Genomic DNA, 23,906 nt, shown 5'->3' with positions numbered 1-23,906 from the left:
GTCATTTAAAATACTGCCAAAATATTTTATTTATAATATAATCTATTCCATATCATTTTGTGATGAAATGTGAAGGGGACAAGACTCGTGCTATTACATAACAACACCACGCGTTACAACACTGTGCCGCAAGCAAAAAAAAAAATACATATGATATCATTTTAACCGTAGACCTATGCCTAAATCTATTTAAATGTATTACCACAGTTAATCATAAACATTTACTTTTAATCCCATAAGACGTTTATCTTTAAAAGCCTGAATGTTATATCTTTTAAATATGTATTGTTACGCATATGAAAGTCGTTTAGTTCAACATTATTCCTAATCATTTCCACTATATCGAAAGTGGGCGTTGCGCAATTTTGCATTATGCAAATGAGGGGGCGTGGCCCGCGTGTGGCAGCGATGACGTGACGTAAGGTCCAGCCTTGCGGAGAGAGCGCAACAAACATGGCGACAGAGCGGAGCGGCCAGGGGTGTCTTCTAACTTTCATCGTGTTCCTCTGGAGCTCTGTCGGCGGGCGAACGGAGACGTCGAGCTCCGGTTCCAGCAGTCAGATCCTGGGCATGCGGCTGGAGAGGAGCGACAAAGCGGCCAGCACGACGGAGGACGGGCTCATCCAGGTAACGGAGGAGAGCAGCGTCCTGCTCAGGTTTTATGGGGTGCACCTGAGCCCGGACGCAGCATCCCACATCAGGTTCACGGAGTATGTGGACACGGAGGAGAGTGACGCGTTAAACAGGACTTGTGAGGATTTCACCAAAGACCTGAGCATCAACACTTACATGAACGTGAGCAACAGAGGGACATCAGGTCTGGTGAATGTGTATGTAAAGCCACTACGTAAGAGTGAACGAGAAAAGACCTACAGCTTATGTGTCAGACAGGGTTTTGGAGACAAATGGGTCCAGCTGGGTGAAAATGATGGGAGATTAGTGGTTATTGAGGAGAAGGAATCTCTTTTACCGCTTTGGCTCCAAGTCATCCTGGTTTCAGGGTTGCTGGTGTTGTCTGGCATGTTCAGTGGGCTCAACCTGGGGCTCATGGCGTTGGATCCAATGGAGCTTCGTATTGTGCAAAGTTGTGGAACTAATAAGGAAAAGAAGTATGCGCGAAAAATCGAGCCCATTCGGAGCAAGGGCAACTATCTGCTTTGCTCTTTATTGTTGGGTAATGTGCTGGTCAACACAACTTTGACAATCCTACTAGATGATTTGATTGGGTCAGGCTTGGGCGCCGTGGTGGCATCGACCGTTGGCATTGTCATATTTGGGGAAATTGTGCCCCAGGCATTGTGCTCACGCCACGGCTTGGCCGTTGGCGCCAACACCATCGTGTTAACCAAATTTTTCATGCTCTTGACCTTCCCGTTATCATTCCCTATTAGTAAGCTTTTGGACTACATTCTCGGGCAGGAAATCGGCACCGTTTACAACCGCGAGAAGTTAGTGGGGATGCTGAAGGTCACCGAACCCTACAACGACCTGGTCAAGGAAGAGCTGAACATCATACAAGGCGCTCTGGAGCTCAGAACCAAGACGGTTGAGGACGTGATGACGCCGCTGAGCAACTGCTTCATGATTCACATCGACGCCGTGCTCGACTTCAACACCATGTCTGAGATCATGGAAAGCGGCTACACGCGGATACCCGTGTACGACACCGAGCGCTCCAACATCGTGGACATCCTGTACGTCAAAGACCTGGCCTTCGTGGACCCCGATGACTGCACCACACTTAAAACGGTCACCAAGTTCTACAACCATCCGGTGCATTTCGTTTTCCACGACACGAAGTTGGATGCCATGCTGGAGGAGTTTAAAAAAGGTTAGTGGTTGTGTTTTATGCGAGCTTGAAAGTTTGAACAGAATGTGCTGTGCTCACAGGAAGCAAAGGATTTGGCTCCATGCAGTTGTTTTCATCCTCCTATTGATTATGATGGGTGCTCAGACTCCCCCTGAGAGCTGAATCAATAACCATATGCTCCCTGTATCAGCCTCCGATCAATATGAAGCTCTTCTAGAAAAAGCAGCGGAATCCCATTCTGCCAAATGTACCAGACACTCATAAAAAATACACACCATCATCCAGTCTACCAGAGTTTGCTCGCTCACTTGGATGTTTTACGGCTTTTACATTCAGATTTAGGGCCGTGACCACTATAAAAATGTAGGGAGACATGTTCCCCTCAATATTCAGATTAGTACTCACTGATGTTCATCCATTAAAGATGTTAAAAAAAGAGAAATAAAACCTTATTAAGTGAACTAACTGTGAACAATACTTCTACAGCATGTTGTAATCTCAGTTAATGTTAATCACAACATTTACTAATATGTTTTTAATATCTAAAGTTGTATCTGGTTAAATTAGTAAGCACACTGTGAACGTAGTTAGATACCGTTGATAAAGGTTAATAAATGTTGTAAAAGGATATTGCTTATTGTTAGTTCATGTTAGTTAGCTAACAATGTGTTGAGTGCATTAACTAATGTGCAGTTATTATAGTAAGCTAAAATGAAAATGGAAAAACTTAAAAAAAATAAAAAATAAATCTTTCACGACTTTCATAAAATAAATGTTGACTAAAATATAATTAGGGAAAAAAATCAGCTAGTACCAAGGCAAAATTTTTCATTTTAACTAAGTTATCTTGTACTAAAACAAGTAAACTTTACTGAAATAATTAAATGTGAAATATATACACACACACACACTATTTTTTATTAATACCAATTATAAATCATATACATTATATATAATTTTTTTATTAATATCAGTTTTTGTGATATTGTCTTTTTTTAGTAGTTTTATATATGCTCAAAATATTACTAAAAGTTTAACTAAATTAAATATTACTACAAATGTATACAAATGTTTTAAGTAAAATAAAAAATAATATTAATAATGTGTAGTCTATATGATTTATAATTGATATCAAAATAAAATAATTAAAAACATTAAAAACATTTTCGTAACTTCATAAAACTTTCGCAACTAAAATAAATGTTAACTGAAATAAAATAAAATATAAAAATATAAAAAATGTATGTATATAATGTGTGTGTGTATGTATGTGTGTATATATATATTATATATTTTTTTTTTATTAATATCACTTTATTTTAATTTAGTAACATTTTTAGTAATAGTCTTTTTAGTAGTCTCTCTCTCTCTCTCTCTCTCTCTCTCTATATATATATATATATATATACTCAAAATATTACCACAAATGTAATTAAATATTACTAAAATGTATCTAAATTAAAATATAAAATAATATTAATTTTAAAAAGTGTATGCGTATATATGATTTCTAAATTATAGACATTTTAAAAAACCTATAATAGTGTCTCAGTGATACTAAAATAGCACTGAATATACCTTAAATGCAAAAAAATAAAATAAAAGTGTCTGCCAAATGCAAAAATGTTTTATTTCACCTTGTTGACTTTATTTACTTTATCGATTATGCTGGTATGATTTTTGTCTAAACTGTTGAAGCACATTATAAAACACAGTGTGTGAAACCGTATTACTGTGTTATGTTAATGATGAGTTGAATGGGTGGTGTTTTGAAATGATTGGCGGTTCGAAGTTCCTCCCACTGTATTTTTCATCTCCCAATCACTGCAGCACTGCAGAGGTGCCACAGAGGGACAAAAGCAATGTGACAGCCACTGTGTTGTCCACAACGTCAACTCAGTAAATTGTTTTTACAGCATTTGATGATAAATTTGTAGAAACTCTCCATATCCCATTCAAATATGTTTTTACTATTTGTTTAAAATGAGCTCCACTGAGAGATGAATGCATGTAAATAAGCTTATGAGTATGCAAATAAGTACATGTGGGTGGTTTGCTAAATGCCGATCCCTCCGGAGCACTGGAGTACATCTCAGTGAGAAAATATTAACTCTTCTCGTATGCAGTCTGCTTGTCTGATGCTTTTTGTATTATATAATAAGCCTTGATCTTGTACTATACAATAAATCCCTGGATTTCCTTTATTTAAGATTATTAGGGATATGTGATATCATATTACACTTATTTATTATTACTATTTATTAAATAGTGTTGTTTAGGCTTAGCGTTAGTGATTTGAGCAAAAAAGTTGTAACTTTTTTAGAATTTTGAGTCTGAATTGGCCGATTTTGAAAATAAACTACCAGTCAAAAGTTTTTGAACAGTAAGATTTCTAATGATTTTTAAAGAAGTCTCTTCTGCTCACCAAGCCTGCATTTATTTTATCCAAAGTACAGCAAAAACAGTAAAATTTTGAAATATTTTTACTATTTAAAATAGCTGTTTTCTATTTGAATACATTTTAAAATGTAATTTATTCCTGTGATGTAAAGCTGAATTTTCAGCATCACTACTTCAGTCTTCAGTGTCACATGATCCCTCAGAAATCATTCTAATATGCTGATGTACTGTTCAAAAAACATTTATTATTATTATTTTATTATTATTATTATTATTATTATTATTATTATTATTAATATTACAGTTGAGTACTTTTTTTTCAGGATTTCAGGAAGCTTTTGTAACATTATACACTATACCATTCAAAGCTTGGAGTCAGTATAATTTTTGTTTGTTTGTTTGTTTTTTGGGGGAAAGAAATTATAGAAATTAATACTTTTATTTAGCAAGGATGCTTTAAATTTAAAAGTTTTATAGTGTTACAAAAGATTTCTATTTCAGCTAAATACTGTTCTTCTGAACTTTTAATTCATCAAAGAAACCTGAAAAATACTGTTTGCAACATAATAATAATGATAAATGTTTTTTTGAGCAGCAAATCAGAATATTGGAGTGATTTCTGAAGGATCATGTGACTGGAGTAATGATGCAAAAAATTCAGCTTTGAAATCAAAGGAATAAATTACATTTTAAAATATATTCAAATAGAAATCAGTTATTTTAAATAGTATTAAATATTTCAAAATTGTTCTGTTTTTGCTGTGCTCTGGGTTAAATACATGCAAGCTTGGTAAGAAAAAGAGAATTCTTTAAAAAACATTAAAAATCTTACTTTCCAAAAACTATTGACTGGTAACATACATGTTTTAATTCCTGATTTTACTTGCATTTTAAATATAGTTCAGAGCTTAAATAGGGAAAAACATGCATTAACATGTATTGGTATTGGTCAGAAATTCTATACTGATTCATGCATTTATTTTGGTTAAAATTTGAGCATTAATGTGTTGCACAAATTTAATATTATACAGTTTAATATTGATTTTGCAGGGTTTTCAGATTCCTTAACTTTAAGTGCCATCAAAGCGTCTTCTGCTCCTTCCTTCCCTTTTTCTTTTCTTTTTCTAATCCCCAGACGTCTCTTGTCATTTTCCCCTCCTAAGCTCTTTTCGCTCTAAGTTTAATAGCACTTCTGATCTGACTCTCTTTCGGCTCCAAACGCGCAGCGCTAATGGTCCCGTATTGCTTAAATGCTTATGATTGATCCGGCCCTTCAGTTAAAACAAGATAATGAATAATTCATGGGGTTTTCTGACTGCAGTGATAATACAGCTCATTAATATGCATGTCCATGCAGTGCTTCCGTACGAATATGGTTTGAACCCACTCAGTGGGTTTCCTAGCCTGGTGTGAACTAGATCGTTGTTAAATAACTATTAAACAGCCATTCAGTTTGCAATTACAGCACTCGGTTCATTTAATTCCCCATCTTCCCATTGTTCAACATGTGTAATCAGAGAGTTTTAGCTCAGGTTTTTCTCTCCACAGGTAAATCCCACCTGGCCATCGTTCAGAAAGTGAATAACGAGGGCGAAGGAGATCCGTTCTACGAGGTTCTGGGTCTGGTCACGCTGGAGGACGTTATAGAGGAGATCATCAAATCTGAGATCCTGGATGAGTCTGATCTCTACAGTATGTTCTTGTTTTTTGAAATAGAGAGCTTTCCCATAATCACTGAGATTATTGGTACCAATGGTTTTTAATGATCTACTTGGGTTTAGAATGCTTTTGGAAAACAAGTTAAGCATTGGTTGAGTAATTAATGATCTTTTTTCCTTTCTAGCTGACAATCGCAACCGAAAGAAAGTGGATCCCAACAAGAACAAGAGGGACTTTTCTGCTTTCAAGCATGAGAGGGAATCCAAAGTCAAGATATCGCCACAACTAATGCTAGCAGCACATCGTTTCCTCGCTACTGGTGAGCTTTTGCGTCTATAAGACGCTTCAGTCTTTGAGCATTTGCTATTGTGAATAACAGATGATTTTTGTCGTTCTACGTCTTTCCGTAGAGGTGAGCCTTTTCAGTCCGCTCCAGATTTCTGACAAAGTCTTACTGCGAATTCTCAAGCACCCGGATGTCATTCAGGAGATCAAGTTCAACGAGAGCGACAAGCGCTCGCAACAGCACTATTTATATCAGCGCGGAAAACCTGTCGACTTTTTCGTCCTTATCCTTCAGGTAAGTAAAATGTGGATGCGTGGAGAATTCAGTGGAAAGCTCTGTAGACTTTGGCAGAGTTTGAACGCCCACAGATATGCACACATCTCCGCTGCCTGTGAGTTATTAAATATTTAGGTTCGTTTGAAAACGCTTTCAGCTACCAGCAAATGTGGTAAAACAGAAAGTGTGCTAATTCCTTAATAATCAGTCACATGTTAGTTGTGCTTGCTAAGGGAAATAACACTATTTCTTAAATTGTTCAAATTAAACTGAAAAAAAAGTCTGTGCTAATATTTATTCTAAATGATCAGGTTTATGATTTTCATGTGATCTATGATAAATAGAAAATACATTACCATTCAAAAGTTTGGTAACACTTTAGAATAGGGAACACTTATTTTAATTTACTAATCATCAAAGAATCCTGAAAAAATTATTACAGGTTTTAAAAAAAACTTTGATAATAAATCGGCATATTAGAATGATTTCTGAAGAATCATGTGATACTGAAGAATGTAGTAATGGCTGACAAACAATTCAGCGTTGCATCACAGAAATAAATAATATTTTAAAGTATATTAAAATAGAAAATCAGTATTTTAAATTAATTAATAATATTTCACAATATTACAGTTTTTACAGTATTTTTTAATCAAATAAATGCATCCATGATGAGGCTTATTTAAAAAAAATTAAATCTGCCTATTTTTAAGACTTTATTTAAAAATTTTTAATTTGGAATATATTTAAATATTAAAGTATAAGAAAAAATATGTATGTATGAGTGTATGCGCGTATGAGTGTATATGTGTGTGTGTGTGTGTATGTATGTATGTGTGTATATGTGCGTGTGTATGTATATATGTAGTATGAAGAGTTTGGTTCCAAAACGCTATAAATCCATTTTGATTAATTTGAGTAAAAATGTGTTTTCTTTACCAAGAAAGTGACTAGATGAAAAACCACTATTTTCTGTTTCAAACTTTCACATAGCGTCTTTAGGTTATAATACCATTAAAAATTTAAATCCAGATTTTAATTTTCAGAGATTTATTATTAAAACTTTTTTTTTTTTTTTTTTTTTTTCCCCAAAATACAATAAATCCAGCAGGGCTCTACGCTTACTTTCCTTTTTAGGAGCACCTTCTAATGAATAATCAAAAAATCTGATCAAAAATTAGCCTTCCCATTACGAGGTGATATTTGACTCCTTAAAGTGAATTAGAGGGGATTTTTACCTTGTTTTTACCTTTGTAATGGCATTTTTTAACTTTATTAAAAGTATGTCATCTTTTAGTCTAAAAGTATTTTAAAAGCTTTTTTTTAAATTTCTAATTAAAACAGCAGAATAAGAATAAGTTACCAATCAAATTAAATCAGTATAACAAAATTAATTTGTACTACAGAGATGGCACAGAAGAACACAAAAGTGGCTTTTAGGTGTATTTTCATGTTTAATGAGGCTCAGAGGTGGCATGAGTGTAAATTTATGTTGAGATTAATGTTTTATGTATAAAATTTTGAATATAGAAATATTAAATGATTTAAATAAATGAAAAGAAGATACTTTAAAAATTAAACTAAAACTGCCAGTAGGTGGCGGTTGTAATTACTGAATCATTCATTCATTTGATTCATTCGAATGGCTGATTAATTCAGGAATAAAGCAAGTGACTCTTTATGAATGGGTAACTGATTCATTGACTCACTAGAAAACGCAAGTTCGTTCGTAAACTAAACACCGCTGTGTATGAATGGAGATGTGCAGCGGCTCAGTTGTGACTTTGTTTCAAACTATTTTTGACGATGAAACAGAGCAAAATCAGGCAATAGTGTTACAGTCAGACAATGTAAGTCACTTAATATTAACTTCTTGTTTATTTAACTGTTGTATTAAATCAATATCTCATTTACAAACTCCCTTAAAAATCATTAAAAGCTGTCACTCATCTTAGTTCATCACGAACACACAAATTTCCATTATAATCAACGAAACTCTCTACACTGCTCAGTGAATCTCTTATTTACACTCTCTCTACACTTTGTTTATGAAAGGATTCATCAGATATGTCAGTGATACATTACTCAACGTTGAAACCTAGGATGTGGGGTGTATTCAAAGCGCTGCCTTTACTGTTTACAATGCGTGAAATCATGCGCTGTGATTGGCTGAGCAGATGTATCGCGTTTTGCAGAGAAGGGAGACTGGCATTTGTCACGGTTTGGAAAGAAAGATGCATTTTGCGTAAAATTAAAAATACCGACCAGATACAATACTGATTTTGGCAGGAACTCAATTTAGTAAAAAATGGTGTTTATCGCGTTTTGGAACCAAACTCTTCATATATAAAAATCTATTTTAGTAATTGAAAGATGATGATTTGTTGGTAACACTTTACAATAAGGTTTCATTTGTTAACATTAATGTTATATAATGCTAATTTATACAACATGAAATGTTAAAAATGTGTTAGTAAATTAACCTAGATTGTTAAAGGCACTATATGTAAGATTTTTTGATTAAAATTTCCAAAAAACACTAGAACAGTGTTATATATTTTTGACTTGTGTACTTACATTATTCCAAATGTTTCTAAGAATGTTTAAATCCAGAGAAATAAGCCATTTTTAACTAGTGACACAGACCTCCTTACGTCGTCTGCCCATGACATCATACACCCTTGATTTTCCGGTTTTATTTTGTAGAAAACATGGATATTCTAAAGACACTTTAATGTGTTATGCATTTTATTAGACAGGTGTCGAATGCACAAAGTACAATTATAACAGAACTTTGACATGATTTCTGTCCGAGTCTGACTGCATCGGCTGTGAAGACTAGAACTCCCATGATTCCACACTCTGTTACGGAGTCGTCAAACTACGCCTTTGTTTCTTTGTTTGTTTTGAATATGCCCCCTCTAACAGCAAAAACTTAACACATTGTGCCTTTAAAAAAATACCTCAGACTTGCATCGAAGGAGGGTCCAGTCCATATTTAGAAAATCACAGAGACTTGAGAATGGACTCTTTTGATCTGAGCCAGTTATCAATCCCAGAACACCCTAGCAACTGCATAGTAACACCTTGGCAACCATTTAAAACTCCCTCCCTAGCATCCTTGTGGTGACCTGGACAAACATGTCTCACTTTAATAAAATAACCTTTTTAATAATGAACGGTCTGGTACTGTTTTACTGCATTAGAGGGTTTGGGAGATTTGAGAGAAAGAGAAAAGGTCAGACAAGTTGCCTGTTCCCCAGGGCTGGTACCGTGTGATTCACCCATCGTGTCCCGTGTAACCCCTCACTATTTGACCTTGTGCAGGGGACTCAGTCCCCATGACAATGCTCTAGGGATGCAAGTTGTACAAGCATCCACAAATATCTCTCTCTGCCTGTCATTGGTCAGAATTTTGAGTAGAGGATTAGATGCGTCTAAAAATAGACCAGACTTTTCTGAAGAAAACATGAGTGGTGCTTTCCTGTGCAGAACTCACTGCTGTGATGCCAGGATGTTATGAGTGGATACCAGGGCATCGCTGGGCTGTTTTAGGTGGTTTTCCCGGAATTGCCTTGTGGTTGCTAGGATGTTTCGAGTTGTTGTCAAGGCCTAGACCTGGCCTAGCAACCTAGAAAACCATAACAACTACATAACAGTGCTTTGGCAGCTACTTTGTATGTTTTAGTTTGATAAGGTTTTCAATATTTTGTATTTTTATGGGATTTATTGATATTGAAATATATTTATGGATCCATTTACTACTTTTTGAGCATAGACCCCAAATGGACCCCTATGGTTTCCACGGTGCTGAAAACATAAAAATAAAAAATGGAATTTACTGTATAACACGGAATGTCACGGAATTTGTCAAATTTGGGATGAATAAATCAAAAGTAGGTCAGCACACTTGAATCAAAACATGATATGGACTAGTGTCTGTGAATGTTAAGCCACAAAAATGCTATTTAAATATTTTTTCTTTTGAGGCTATCGTCATATCATATACAAAGAGAAACATAAACATCTTTACAGCAACACGTCAAAATAAAAGCTTGGTTTAACTTGAAGAAAGAGTGACAGAAAACAATAGTAATTACTGTAATTATAGTGCTAGTAATAAACATATTATTAAAACGTTATTTTTTTTAAGCAATATTTACCAGAAAAAAAATATTTACCAGAATTATTAAATAAATTTTTAAAATCAATCAATTAGAGATGCTTTTGATTATTAAAATTTAAATAAACCATTAAAATGAAATCCAGAAAATTAATGGAAAACACAAAATTTGGTAAAAATAAAACTGAATATGAGAAACAAAATAAAATAAAACGCATTTCATTTAAAATGTAATTTTTATTAAACATTTAATAAATTGGTGTTAAATTGTGTAAGATTCATCATTTAAATTAATTAGACATGCTTTTTGTTTGTTGTTGAGTCTTAAAAAAAATTAAAATGGAAAAAAACATAATCCAGAAAAATTAAACTGGAAAACACAGAATCTGGTAAAAATAAAACTGAATTTGAGAAACTAAATAAAATGAAACATATTTCATAGGGCCTTAAAAATGTAATTTTTGTTATTTTTTTTATAAAATTGGTTAAAATAAAACTGAATTTCTTAAAAAAAAAACAAAAAAAAAAAACATATTTCATAGGGCCTTAAAATTACATTTTGTTAAACATTTATTAAAGTATGTAAGTTTCATAATTTTAATGAATTAGACGTTTAATATTTTTAAATTTAAAATGTAATTATTTTTAATTTGGAAAAAAATTAAACTGATTTCTTAGGGCCCTACTCTTAGCAGATTATTGCTGAAATGAAAAAAGTAAAATAACTAAATAAAACTATATATAGAGAGAGAGATTTAGGTTTATTATTATTTTATTTTTTTTTAATCACAAAAATATAATATTTAAATTTGAAATATGAATATGAAATATGAAATATTTTCCAAAACATGTTTTACTCTAAAACTGTGAGAAAATCAAAGCCATAAATCTAATCAAGTTGTGTTTCAAATTTGAGGTTGATATCACAAAAAAATTGCTTTCAGTAAGGTTTTGTTTGTTTGCGGTATCAAAAGTATTCATATAGTCATATTATATTATACATAGATATTACTTGGGTCTATCCTTTGATTTGATTAAATTTTATTATTATTTTATTTATTTGTGCCTGTTTTATTGTTCGCCAGGCAAAAATTATAAGTCTGATCAATTGAAGAAGTAACAGTGCACCTTTGCATAATTTGAGGTATTGTTTGTGCCCGTACACACTCCGAAAAAAAAAGAAAAAAAAAGGTACGAAAGCTATAACTGCGGCAATACCTTTACAGAAAATACAAATATGTACCATTTAGGTACTAATATGTACACTTTAAGTACTAATGTATGTATTTCAGGTACTAATACGCACACTTTAAGGTTAAATAAGAACGTACCGTCCTAGTGACAGCTTTTGTACCTTTTTTTCTGAGAGTGTAGCCGAAACGGCACAGAATGAAACACCTGCAGAGGTTTAAAGCTTAGTAATAGAGATTTAGACTTTGAGCATTACAGTGATGCTTTTCTTAGCAAGTACGACTCTTTCAGTGCCGTATTTTGAGATTGGCGCCTCATTGGTGCCCCTCTGCCCTGGCGTCATGGTGTAGAGTTGCACAGACGGGTCTGTTGGGAGCGTCTGTGACCTCACTGTAGGTTTAGCCAGAAGAGGCCCAGCATTGGACAGGCCTGCCCTTCACTAATTGATCCCTCTTACATAAGAAAGGGATCCTGAGCATAGCAGCTCTAATCCCACCCCTTTCTGCCAGCAACACACACACACTGTTGAATGCACAACCAATCAAAGCTGAGCACTGTCCATGCCCTTGTTTTGCAAAACCGTCCAATCAGAGATGAGATTGATGGAAAGACTTTTGGATGTCCACGCTACAGCAAGCAGATGATACATAAATAAGTATTGACTTGCATTTGAACTCGTACTAGGATCAACGCAGTACCGTGACCTTTAACCTCCCGCATATTTTCCAGTCATCTGAATTGAATATATGTGCGGCAGCTTACTTAACGTGGCTTAAGATTGACGACGGTCAAGGTAGAGCGAGCTGTGACAGGTCACAGGGCCGTCGTGGCGCACGGGCCCCTGGGGATCAGTAAATCACATCCTGGATTTGCTGTGTGCTTGACAGGGGGTCAGCCAGGACAAGGTTAACCCTTTCAGAACCTCAGTGTTTATCGCAGTCGTAATCATCCCCGCGGCACAATGTCATACGGAGCACAAACGCCATGTGTTGGGGAACGTTACGTCACGCTGGCCATCAAACCGCATGTCTGCTTCAATTCACCAAACTCCTGCGGCTGATTTACATCTGCTAATTTCCAGATTGAATCTGCCTCTATTTTAATGAGTTTTGAACCATTTCAAATGTAATAATTATTAAACTGAATTTTCAGAATGATTAAATATCAAATAAATTATTTAAATATATTGAAATGAAAAAATAAATAGATTCATACTTTTACAAATTATTAAAATGGATAAGTCCATAATATAATAATAATTAGAATTATTAGAAAATAAATATATTTATACTTTTAAATATTTAAAATATATTCAATGAATAAATATATTCATATTTAATTTTTTAGTAATTGAATGATGATGTTTCGGCTTCTAAAAGCGAGTAATTTAAGTTTTACAGTAAGGTTGAATTAACGATCATTTGTTAACTAGTAAAGGCCTTTATCCAATAAATAACAAATAATAGTGTATTTTGTTTAATATTAAAATGTCTTATAATTTCTTATACTTGTTTAAATATTTAAATGAAATTAAGAAAATAAATATATTTATGCTTTTACAAATGATTAAAATGAATAATTTCATTATAATATAATAAATTAAAATTATTAGAAAATAAATATATTTATACTTGTAACTATTTTAAATGTATTCGTTGAATGAATATATTAATAATTATTTTTTTAGTAATTGAATGATGATGTTTCGGTTTCTAAAAGCAAGTAATTTAAGTTTTACAGTAAGGTTGAATTAACATAATTATTTCTTAACTAGCAAAGGCCTTATAAAAATCCAATAAATAACAAATAATAGCGTATTGTTTTGTATTAAAATGTGTTTTATAATTACTTATACTTCTGTTTAAATATTTAAATGAAATTAGGAAAATAAATATATTTATACTTTTACAAATAATTCCATAGTAATATAATAATAATTAAAATGTTTAGAAAATAAATTTGTTTATACTTATACAAATTATTAAAATTAATAAGTCCATAATAATATAATAATAATTACAATTAATAAAAAATAAATATATTTATACTTTTACAAATGTTAAAAATGAATAATTCCATAATAATATAATAATTAGAATGAATTAGAATGAATAAATTAGAATGAATAAATGAATTAGAATGAATAAATTTCCATACTTTTAAACAGTTTAAATGTATTCAGTTCATAAATATATTATTATTTAATATTTTAATATATATTTATACTTCTACAAATGATTCAAATGAATAATTCCATAATAATATAATAATAATAATTAAAATGTTTAGAAAATGCATTATTTTATTCTTTTACAAATGATTAAAATGAATAATTCCATAATAATATAATAAATTAAAAGTATTAGAAAATAAATATATTTATACTTGTAACTATTTTAAATGTATTCAATGAATAAATATATTAATATGTAATATTTTAGTAACTGAACTGTTGTTTCAGCTTCTAAAAGCAAGTAATTTAAATTTGACTGTAAGGTTTAATTAACACAATCATTAGTTAACCAGCAAAGACCTTTATCCAGTAAATGACAAATAATAGTGTATTGTTTTGTTTTATATTAAAATGTATTTTAACATTTCTTATACTTCCATTAAAAAAAAAAAAAAAAAATATATATATATATATATATATATGTGTGTGTGTGTGTGTGTGTGTGTGTGTGTGTGTGTGTATATATATACTTATTTATTTATTTATACAAATAATTTAAAATGAATAATTCAATAATAATATAATAATAATTACAATTAATAGAAAATAAATATATTTATACTTTTACAAAGAATTAAAATGAATAATTCCATAATAATATAATACATGAAAATTATTAGAAAATAAATATATTCATACTTTTAAATAGTTTAAATGTATTCAATTAATAAATATATTAATACTTATATTAATACTAATTGAATTATGTTGTTTTGACTTCTAAAAGCAAGTAATTTTAAGTTTTACAGTAAGGTTAATTAACACAATCATTTGTTAACTAGCAAAGACCTTTATCCAGTAAATGACAAATAAGTGTATTGTTTTGTTTTATATTAAAATATATTATATAAAATATATTTATATTAAAATCATATTAATTTTTAATTTCTTATGCTTCCATTTAAATATAACGAAATTGAAAATTATTATATAATAGATGAAAATTATTAGAAAATAAATGTATTAATACTTTTAAATACTTTAAAAGTATTCAATTAATAAATATATTAATATTTAATATTTTAGTAATTAAATGATGATGTTTTGGCTTCTAAAAGCAAGTAATTTAAGTTTTAGTAATTAATAAGTGATGAATTGTTGGTAGTACATTAAAGTTTCCACATTCTTTTTAGTATAAATATTTTAAAAATATTTCCTAATATTTTTGTGGAATCCATAATAATTTTATTTTTTAAAGAACAGCGTTTATTTGAAATTATTTGAAATCTTACTGATGCCATTTTTGAACTTTAGAATTTTATAAATTAGTTTTTCACGAATGCAGAGGTTTTAGTAATAGTAGTACTAGTATTTCTGTTAATAATTAGTTTTTACTCTACTCAGTGTTGACTTTTACTCTGCCAACACTGTTTTAACACCTTTTTTTTTGTTTTGTTATGAAACTTGATTTGGCTCTGATTTGCTAGCGTAACAGAAAGCAGCAAAGTGTTGCCGAGCTTTGTTTGTGTTTGGAGTGTCTACCTGAATATAGATACCAGAGCAGAGGAGACTCAGATAGAGTGACAGTATCTATGTTGTGCAATCCGAGCGCCGCAGATCCGGTTACGTTTTTCTGAGAATGGGAGGTTGACTCTCCATTGGGGTGGAAAATGGGGCAAATATGACGCCTGGGACACTGGAAAATTTGTGTGTTCGTTCACACGACTTGCGCTCTGTCCTGGTTTCGAACTACTAAAAGTACTCACCTCACACTCCTTGTGAGAGTTTCAGTTGGGTTCTGTGTCATTCGTCTTTAATTATGGAGACGCAACTGGTTGTTCTTCAAGGAAACCGGTTAAGATTTCAAAATTAGCGAAATGCATTTGACTTAAGTGTTTTGTAAGTGTTTTTAAAAAAGCAGTTCAATTATTTAAAAACAACACCAGTGGGGGTTCGTGACGGCTTTAGGTTTCAGCATCTTGAAGGACACACAAAACTACAAAGGTCTTATTGCAAATGTATTTATTTCAAATAAGTATTGATATCAAGCAGTTTCTGTTGTTTTGCACAACTGACTTTTATAACTAATGAAACGAAGCAACTAAAACCTGTGTTTCAGGGTCGGGTGGAAGTTGAGGCTGGAAATGAGAATATGAAGTTTGAAACTGGTCCTTTCTCTTATTATGGAGTCATGGCACTGACTGCACCATGCCTGGGTGAGTATTTTAGCTTTTTTAACTCTTATTTTCTCTAATTGAAGATTATGAAACATTATCACTTAAAAAAATATTTAATTTAAAGGGACAGTCCACCCAAAAAATACAATTCTGTCATCATTTACTCACCTGTGTGTCATTCAAAAACTGTATCTTTTTTTTATGGAGGCTTGACAGTTTTTCAAGCATTATTATTGCATAGAAAAGCAGAATCTGTAATGTGATTTATGAATGCATCTTTGCATTTTCTGAATCAGGTTGATTTATGCTACTGATGATGTGTCTGTTGATGCATTTTCTGCCCCAGCTTTAGTTGTCAGCACCTTGTTTTTTTGTCTCCCAGTGCACTTTGTCATGATCTGTCATTGTAAGTTTAGTCTTCTGTATTACATAATAACACTGGGGCTGCTGGTAGGGGACTAAACGGGACACATTTGACCGCAGGGACATCTGCTGGCCGAGCCTCACTATGTGTAATGATGCTGTCTGAACCTGTTCTTCACCTCCAGCTGTGCCACAGTCCATCCATGTGCCAAATGTCACATTTATGTGCTTAACGTGTCTAAACGTGTGGCTATGTGTGCTTTAAGAAACATTGCGTAAGAGACTAGGGTTCATGTGACCGATCCGATGGCATTTACTCACCCTCATGTCCTTGCGAAGCTCGTATTTTCTTTTAGCCTTCAAACCCAAAGGGAATGTCCAAGCTGCTTTTTCCACATATCGCTAAAGGATGTGGATTCACAAAAAAACACCATAAAACTCTTCTGAAGGCCAATTAGTAAGTCATTTTTTTCCCGATAAACAGACTTGAAGCAAGATTGCAATTAAAATTCATGCTTGTTTTTACCTGAAGTCACATCCAAACCAACAGTATTTTACATGACTTAAAACTTAGCACAACTTGTCTTAAGGTGGCAAGTTTGAATGTGTGCAAGTGTAAAATATAGCAGCACGCAGTGATTACCGGAGTTCAAGCCCTTTAGGTATTTAAACACATAAGGAAAAAGACATGACATATTATTTAGCAAACCTGTAACCACCTAAATAAATTATTAAAAAAGCATTTTTGTCAAATTCAGGTGATTTACCATAAAAATATGATGTTTTTATAACTGTTTAATAGTTTGCATGCTTGTTTAGAATCACCTGTCGCATGTGCTCATTTTGAGTTTTTGTTTAGGCTTTATAGGCTTTTGGGTATGTTTGCACAGGCCCCTTTGCAAAGAGTCAAACAGGCCCACAGAGTTTCGTTACAATTGGCCTCCATTAACCTTGTCTAAAAGGTGCTCAAAGAGATATGCAAATATCCCCATAGACTCTTGTGGCACTTTGGACCAAGACTGTGCACAGTGATTTTCATGTTGATAGGACAAATGGTTGCCTAGTTATAGCCATTTCTGTTTTTTTTCCCTCTTATAGCAATCTCCTTAATTTTTTTTTTTTTTTTTTTTTTTTGTGTGTGTGACCTCAGCTTGAGCTCTTACATAAGTGTACCAAGTTTGGCAAAGATATCTCATTCTGTTCAGGAGTTATAGGCATTTTACTAAAAGTGGCCCTGTCCCCTTCTAACGTTTTGGCGTCCCTTTGCCACGGTGAGACAAAAATTAACCTTTTTTTGAGAATTATTGATATTCACTCTCCATAGAATCTTTCTGCACTGGTTTGGTTCCAATCGGGCGACAAACCTAGGACTAGATTGTAAAAGTAGGTTTTGCAAAAAATGCAAAATACCCAAAAAATTCACCAGGCTCATGAACGTTATGTAACGCTGAAACCCTATTGTAATTGTTAGAATGGTCACAGATCAGCGATCTCCATGTTAAACTAATAGTGCAGAGCAAACCGTAAGTCATAGAGACTTGAAACTTGGAGAGATGGTAGTACACACACCGCCTACAACGTGACCAAGGCTCACCCCAATCAGCCTGACGGGGGCGCTACAGCGATCAAAGTGTGAAATCGCTCATAACTCCTAAACAGTCAGTCGAAGGCTCTGGTGTCTTATGTCGTTGGAATTCTTGGCTTACGCCGGACAAAACGCATGTCTCAGTTTTGCAAACTAGTCCTTGTTTTTTTCGCCCGATCAGAACCAAGCCAGTGCAGAAAGAGTCTATGGAGAGTCAATATCAGTAATTATCAAAAAAAAAAGTTGAACTTTTGAATCTCCGTCGCAAAGGTATGTTAAGATGTTCGAAAGGGGCAGGGCCACTTTTAGTAAATGCCTATAACTCCTGAATGGAATATCTCTGCCAAACTCATAACACTTATGTAAGAGCTCAGTCTGAGGTCACAGGGAAAAAAATCTGAGAGGTTGGCCACTTGGTGGCGCTATAAGAGGGGAAAAAACACAAATGGCTATAACTGCACAACCATTTGGCCCATCAACATGAAAATTAGTGTGCGCTGTCTTGGTCCAATGTGCCACACGTGTCTACAAGGACATTTGCTTGTCTCAAAAAACATGGCTGCCATTGGCTGACGAATTTGAGTACCTGTTAGACAAGGTAAACAGGCCAATTGTAATGGAACTTGGTGGGTCTGTTTGACTTACGACCCCAAAAGTCTGAGAGAAATTTGATACACACACATACACACGATATTCGTATCAGACGATAGAACTCCTCATTCCGGACAACTTTGCCTCTAGAACCACTGCTGTCAATCAAATCGTTTGTTAAATGATTGAGAAGATTTCAAAAACTTACTTTTGCCCACTAGTCCTAGGTTTTTTTGCTCAATCTGGAAAAAAATACTGCAGTACAATTCTCTGGACTATAGGCCAAAGATAATCATAACATTTTAGAAATGTACCCTTTGGGAAGCTATAACAGGGGTCATTTAGAAAAGAAGCCTGTCCAAATTTACCCAAAAGCCTATAAAGCCTAAACGAAAACGCAAAACTTCACGAAACCTGCTGAGCACATGCAACAGGTGATTCTAAACAAGCATGCAATGTTTTAAGGGGATCGGACCACAGCTGGCACTACAAGTCATAAACATTAAAAAAACATCATTCTTCTATGGTACATTACCAGGATTTGCCAACAATGCTTTTTTAAATCATTGATTTAGGTGGGTACAGCCTTGTTAAATAATATGTAATGTCTTTTTCCTTAAATGCTTAAATAAACCCCGGTAATCGCTGCTTGCAGCTATGTTTTTTTAGTATTTGCATCAAGAGCTGAAATATAGCATACGTACCACTTTTATGATACTTTATAGTGCTTTAAAATTACAAAAAGGATGCTAATATTACTATAAAAGTAAAAGAGTAAACAATGCTAATGGATAGGGATTCATTCACCAAAGAATAGAATTAGTTTTTATTTGTTTGTTTTTCCCCCAATAAACAGACTTAAAATTAACTTCCAAATAAAATTTATATTTGCTTTTGCAATTAGCCACATACAAACCAACAAAGTTCTACATTTTTGACTTTTTTTTTTGTTTGTTTTGTGCAAGTGTAAATAACATTCACTGGCTATCGGCTTTAAATGAATTATTGTTTTTTCCTCACAAAATTATTATTAGCATCCACAAGGGCTGAAAAATAGCATTGGACCACCTTCACAGCAATACATTTTAGTGCTTTCAAATGAAAAGGATGCAGAAATCACTATCAGAGTGTGAAAAGCATGTTGAAATTTTTGATTTAATAATTTTTAAATATTAATAAATAAATAAATGAAATATTACTGTTCTTCAGTGAAAATGTGATTATGCGTTCCTTGGCAGAAAGGTCGCAATGTCTGATTTCTGAATCGCTCAGTCATCAGAGTTAAATCTTTTCAATTAATCATTTTTGTTTTGTTCTTGAATCGTACTGAACTGGTTCAGTCCACAGTAGAACAAAGTTCTTCATTGAATACTGACTTAATTTTTGGTCTGTTATTTAAAGTTATCGTTCAGATTCAAAATAGCATGTGTATATATAGTATGGACCACTTTTATGCTGGTTTTGATTCATTTTTGAAGCCTATTTTCTTTGTATGGAAAAGAGCAGCTTGGACATTCTGCAAAATATCTACATTTAGGTTCCAGTGAAGAAAAAAGTCACACGGGTTTGGAGCGATAACGACAAGTTGTGGGTGAAATATGCCTTTAACGTCACCAGAATATGTTTTACTTTCAAAGGCAAGGTTAGGAGCATAGCATTACCCCTTCAAAGAAAATCCGATGTTCCCGTAGTGTTTTATAATGAGGGATTTGTACCTTCAGCGGCTGCTGATGTTGAAGCAGCTCTCGGCAGGATGTTGATGTGTGGCGTGTTTAAAGAGCTTCTCTGTCTCTCCTCTGCTCTGCTCTGGCTCTCCCCCTCCTCCTCAGCTGTCACCCCCCCTCTCTCTCCTTCCGTGGTGTCGCCTCGTCCGCGCCGCCTTTCGCTTAAGAGGTTTTCTCTGTTCTCGCGTTTCCCAGGTAAAATGCCCTGCATGCTGGGTGCTAACTCAGGGATGTAGGGGTAGCTAACATGGGGGCGGTGTGGGACAGGAGCTAGTTTACAAGGAAAAAATAACCTTTGTCACGCTATGACCCATTGTCCAGCAAGTTCACATTTTATTTATTTATGGATTTGTTTACAGTGGTTTACAGTAGCTTAGACAGCAATTTTAGGCATTGTGTTTAATGCAATAAAAGACATTTAAGTGCTGCATATCAATACAAAATAGTTCCAGCTGATTAAATATGCAGAGGCAAAATCAATTTTTAGAAAATATTCAGTATTTTCCAGTTAAATTTGTACTTGCATTCATTCCGAACATGTTTGACATTATTGATTTCTTGAGATGGCATGTTCAAAATTTGTGCAAGCATTAGTGAGATTCAAGAGCTGCAGCAGACAGTTTTCAGTAAATAATAACATTCTTTTCTTTTCTTTTTTTTCCTGACACAAAACTGCATTCAGAATAGCTGGAATCTAGTATATAGCTTTTACTGTAGTTTTATGGTTCTTTTTAGTCCTTTAAAGTTACAAGAAGATGCTAAAATCATTATAAAAGTGAGAAACGGGCTGAAATTTTTTATTTAATTGCTTATTTAGTCATTTAAAAGCTCTGTTTCAAAACCTAGACAGCAAATTCAGGCATTGTATCTACTGTAATATGCAATACTGAAATGTATTTTTAATAGTTCCATAGAAAATATTTCCATCTAATTAAAAAGGCACATGCAAAACTGAATAAAACATTTTAACATGTTATTGTGACTTTATCTCACAATTCCAACTTTTTTACTCAGAATTACGTGAAATAAGATCGCGAATACAAGTTATAAAGTCAGAAATGCGTGATATAAACTGAGTTTGAGTTTTTTTTCTCTGAAATGCGAGTTTGTTTCTCACAATTCTGACTTTTTCTCAGAATTGCGTGATATAAACTCATATTTGCGAGCTATAAAGACAGAATTGCGAGCTAAAAACAATTTCAGTTTGGTCTTCACACAAATGTGTGTATGACTTTATGCTTATTTTGCTTTTTTTGTGCTTGACTTCCTCTTTAAATTCAGCTTTTTTTTGCATGATATAAACTCGCAGTTCTGAGGGTTTTTTCTCTCAAATGTGAGTTTGTACCTCACAATTTTGACTTTTTTCTCAGAATTGCATGATATAAACTCGCAATTGTGAGCTAAAAAGTCAGAATTGCATGATATAAACTCGCAATTGCAAGCTATAAAGTCAGAAATGCGTGATATAAACAGTTGCAACCTTTAAAGTCAGAATTGACATAAACTCACAGTTGCAAGCTAAAGTCAGAATTGCATGATATAAACTTTATTTTTATAGGTTTTTTCTCTCAAATGCGAGTTTGTTTCTCGCAATTCTGACTTTTTTCCTCCGAACTGCGTGATATAAAATCGCGATTCTGAATTTTTTTTCTCTCAAATGCGAGGTTGTTTCCCACAGTTCTGACTTTTTCTCAGAATTGTGTGATATAAACTCACATTTGCGAGCTATAAAGAAAGAATTGCAAGCTAAAAAACAATTTCAGTCTGGTCTTCACACAAATGTGTGTATGACTTCAGAAAATTATGCTTTTTTGTGCTTGACTTTCTCTATAAATTCAGCTTTTTTTGCGTGATATAAACTCGCAGTTCTGAGGGGTTTTTTCTCTCAAATGCGAGTTTGTACCTTACAATTCTGACTTTTTTCTCATTTGCATGATATAAACTTGCAATTGCAAGCTATAAAGTCAGAATTGCGTGACTTTTTCTCTCAAATGCGAGTTTGTTTCTCACAATTCTGACTTTTTTCTCAGAATTGCGTGATATAAACTCACAATTGCAAGCTATAAAGTCACATTTGCAATTCTGACTTTATTTCTTAGAATTGCAACTTTATTTCTTGGAAGTGCAAGTTTATGTCTCGCAATTCTAACTTTACAACTCGCAATTCTGAGTTCATATCACACAATTCTGAGAAAAAAGTAAGAACTGCAAAATGTAAACTTGAAATTGCAAGGAAAAAAGTCAGAATTGTGAGAGAAAAAAGTTGGTTACTTTTTTCTTTTTTTTTTTTTCCATAGAATCCAGTTTGATCTTAAAGTACATTTATCCAGTATTTGTCTGCACTTTGTATTCATTTTAGTTTTGAGTTATTAGCTTTGCAACATGATAAGTCTATTGAAATCAGCTGTGAGCGATGGCTTAAATGCATGATGTAGCATATGACATAAAAACACAGATTTGAATGACAATGTTAGTAAAATGGAGACTTGCTGGACTGGTTGGCTCTGGCGTTGTCCTCATGAGCTCAATCTTTGAAGAGCTCTTAGACTAACCACTAACACACTCACCCTGCGTCACTGCCTGTCCATCACACCTGACCTCCTGCAACTGAACACAACATTCACACCACCCTGAAGATTCAGTCCTGCTCCATTCTGAGTTGCCTTAGTATCAGAATATACTAGAAAACGTGCTCTGCTGCTGCCATGAACCTTGTGCGGCTTAATGAAGATCCGTTTGTAACGTCATGATGAAACAGGAAGGTTGTTTACTTGGCTGAAAAAATAAAATGCATTATAAATTATATATAATAATACATTATTAGTCAGACTAAGTATGCTTAAGTGTGAAATACTTGTGCTGCATAGTTATTATTGCTAACTAAGCCTATAATTAGAAAAAAGTGTCATTGAAATAAATGTTAACAGAAATAAAATGATAGAAACTGATTTAAGTTAGTTGCAAAGGCACAGTTAAACTAAAACTAAAACTGAAATAATTAATAAAAAGTAGTGCTGACAAATGATTAATCGCGATTAATCGCATCCAAAATAATTGTTTACATGATATATGTGTACTGTGTATATTTATTATGTATATATAAATACACGTACATATACATCTTGAAAATGTTTATTTACTTACTGTGTATATATTTATATTCATATAATTTATATTATATATGCATATTTTTAATATATAAACATAACCTATTTATCTTAAAATATATATATATATGCATGTATGTGGATTTATATATGTGACCCCGGACCACAAAACCAGTCGTAAGTAGAATGGGTATATTTGTAGCAATAATTATAGATTTTTCTTTTATGCCAAAAATCATTAGGATATTAAGTAAAGATCATGTTCCATTAAGATATTTTGTACATTTCCTACCATAAATATATCAAAACTTAATTTTTGATTAGTAATATGCATTAAGAACTTAACTGGGACAACTTTAAAGGTGATTTTTCTCAATATTTTGAGATTTTCAAACTGCTGTATCTTGGACAAATATTGTCCTGTCACAAACCATACATCAA

General features: G+C 33.1%; 1 protein-coding gene across 2 annotated transcripts in view; it reads left to right on the top strand.

Moving 5' to 3' along the window:
* The first annotated feature begins 424 nt into the window (after window positions 1–424).
* The window catches only part of LOC127172052 (metal transporter CNNM4), a 27,969-nt gene continuing 4,487 nt past the window's right edge, over window positions 425–23,906 (top strand). Inside the window, exons 1-6 of one of the 2 annotated variants that reach the window (XM_051121103.1) lie at window positions 425–1,831; window positions 5,759–5,902; window positions 6,054–6,188; window positions 6,280–6,449; window positions 16,038–16,134; window positions 20,464–20,553. In XM_051121103.1, coding sequence (XP_050977060.1) covers window positions 454–1,831; window positions 5,759–5,902; window positions 6,054–6,188; window positions 6,280–6,449; window positions 16,038–16,134; window positions 20,464–20,553 — 2,014 coding nt within the window. In that variant the 5' untranslated portion in view covers window positions 425–453. The remainder of the gene's footprint in view (window positions 1,832–5,758; window positions 5,903–6,053; window positions 6,189–6,279; window positions 6,450–16,037; window positions 16,135–20,463; window positions 20,554–23,906) is intronic. The other variant, XM_051121105.1, reaches the window with a different exon arrangement.

Source organism: Labeo rohita, chromosome 10 (genome assembly GCF_022985175.1).
Source record: "Labeo rohita strain BAU-BD-2019 chromosome 10, IGBB_LRoh.1.0, whole genome shotgun sequence".
Taxonomy (NCBI): Eukaryota; Metazoa; Chordata; class Actinopteri; order Cypriniformes; family Cyprinidae; genus Labeo; species Labeo rohita.
The sequence above is the reverse complement of the archived record's forward strand: the minus strand, read 5'-3'. Positions and strand labels throughout refer to the sequence as shown.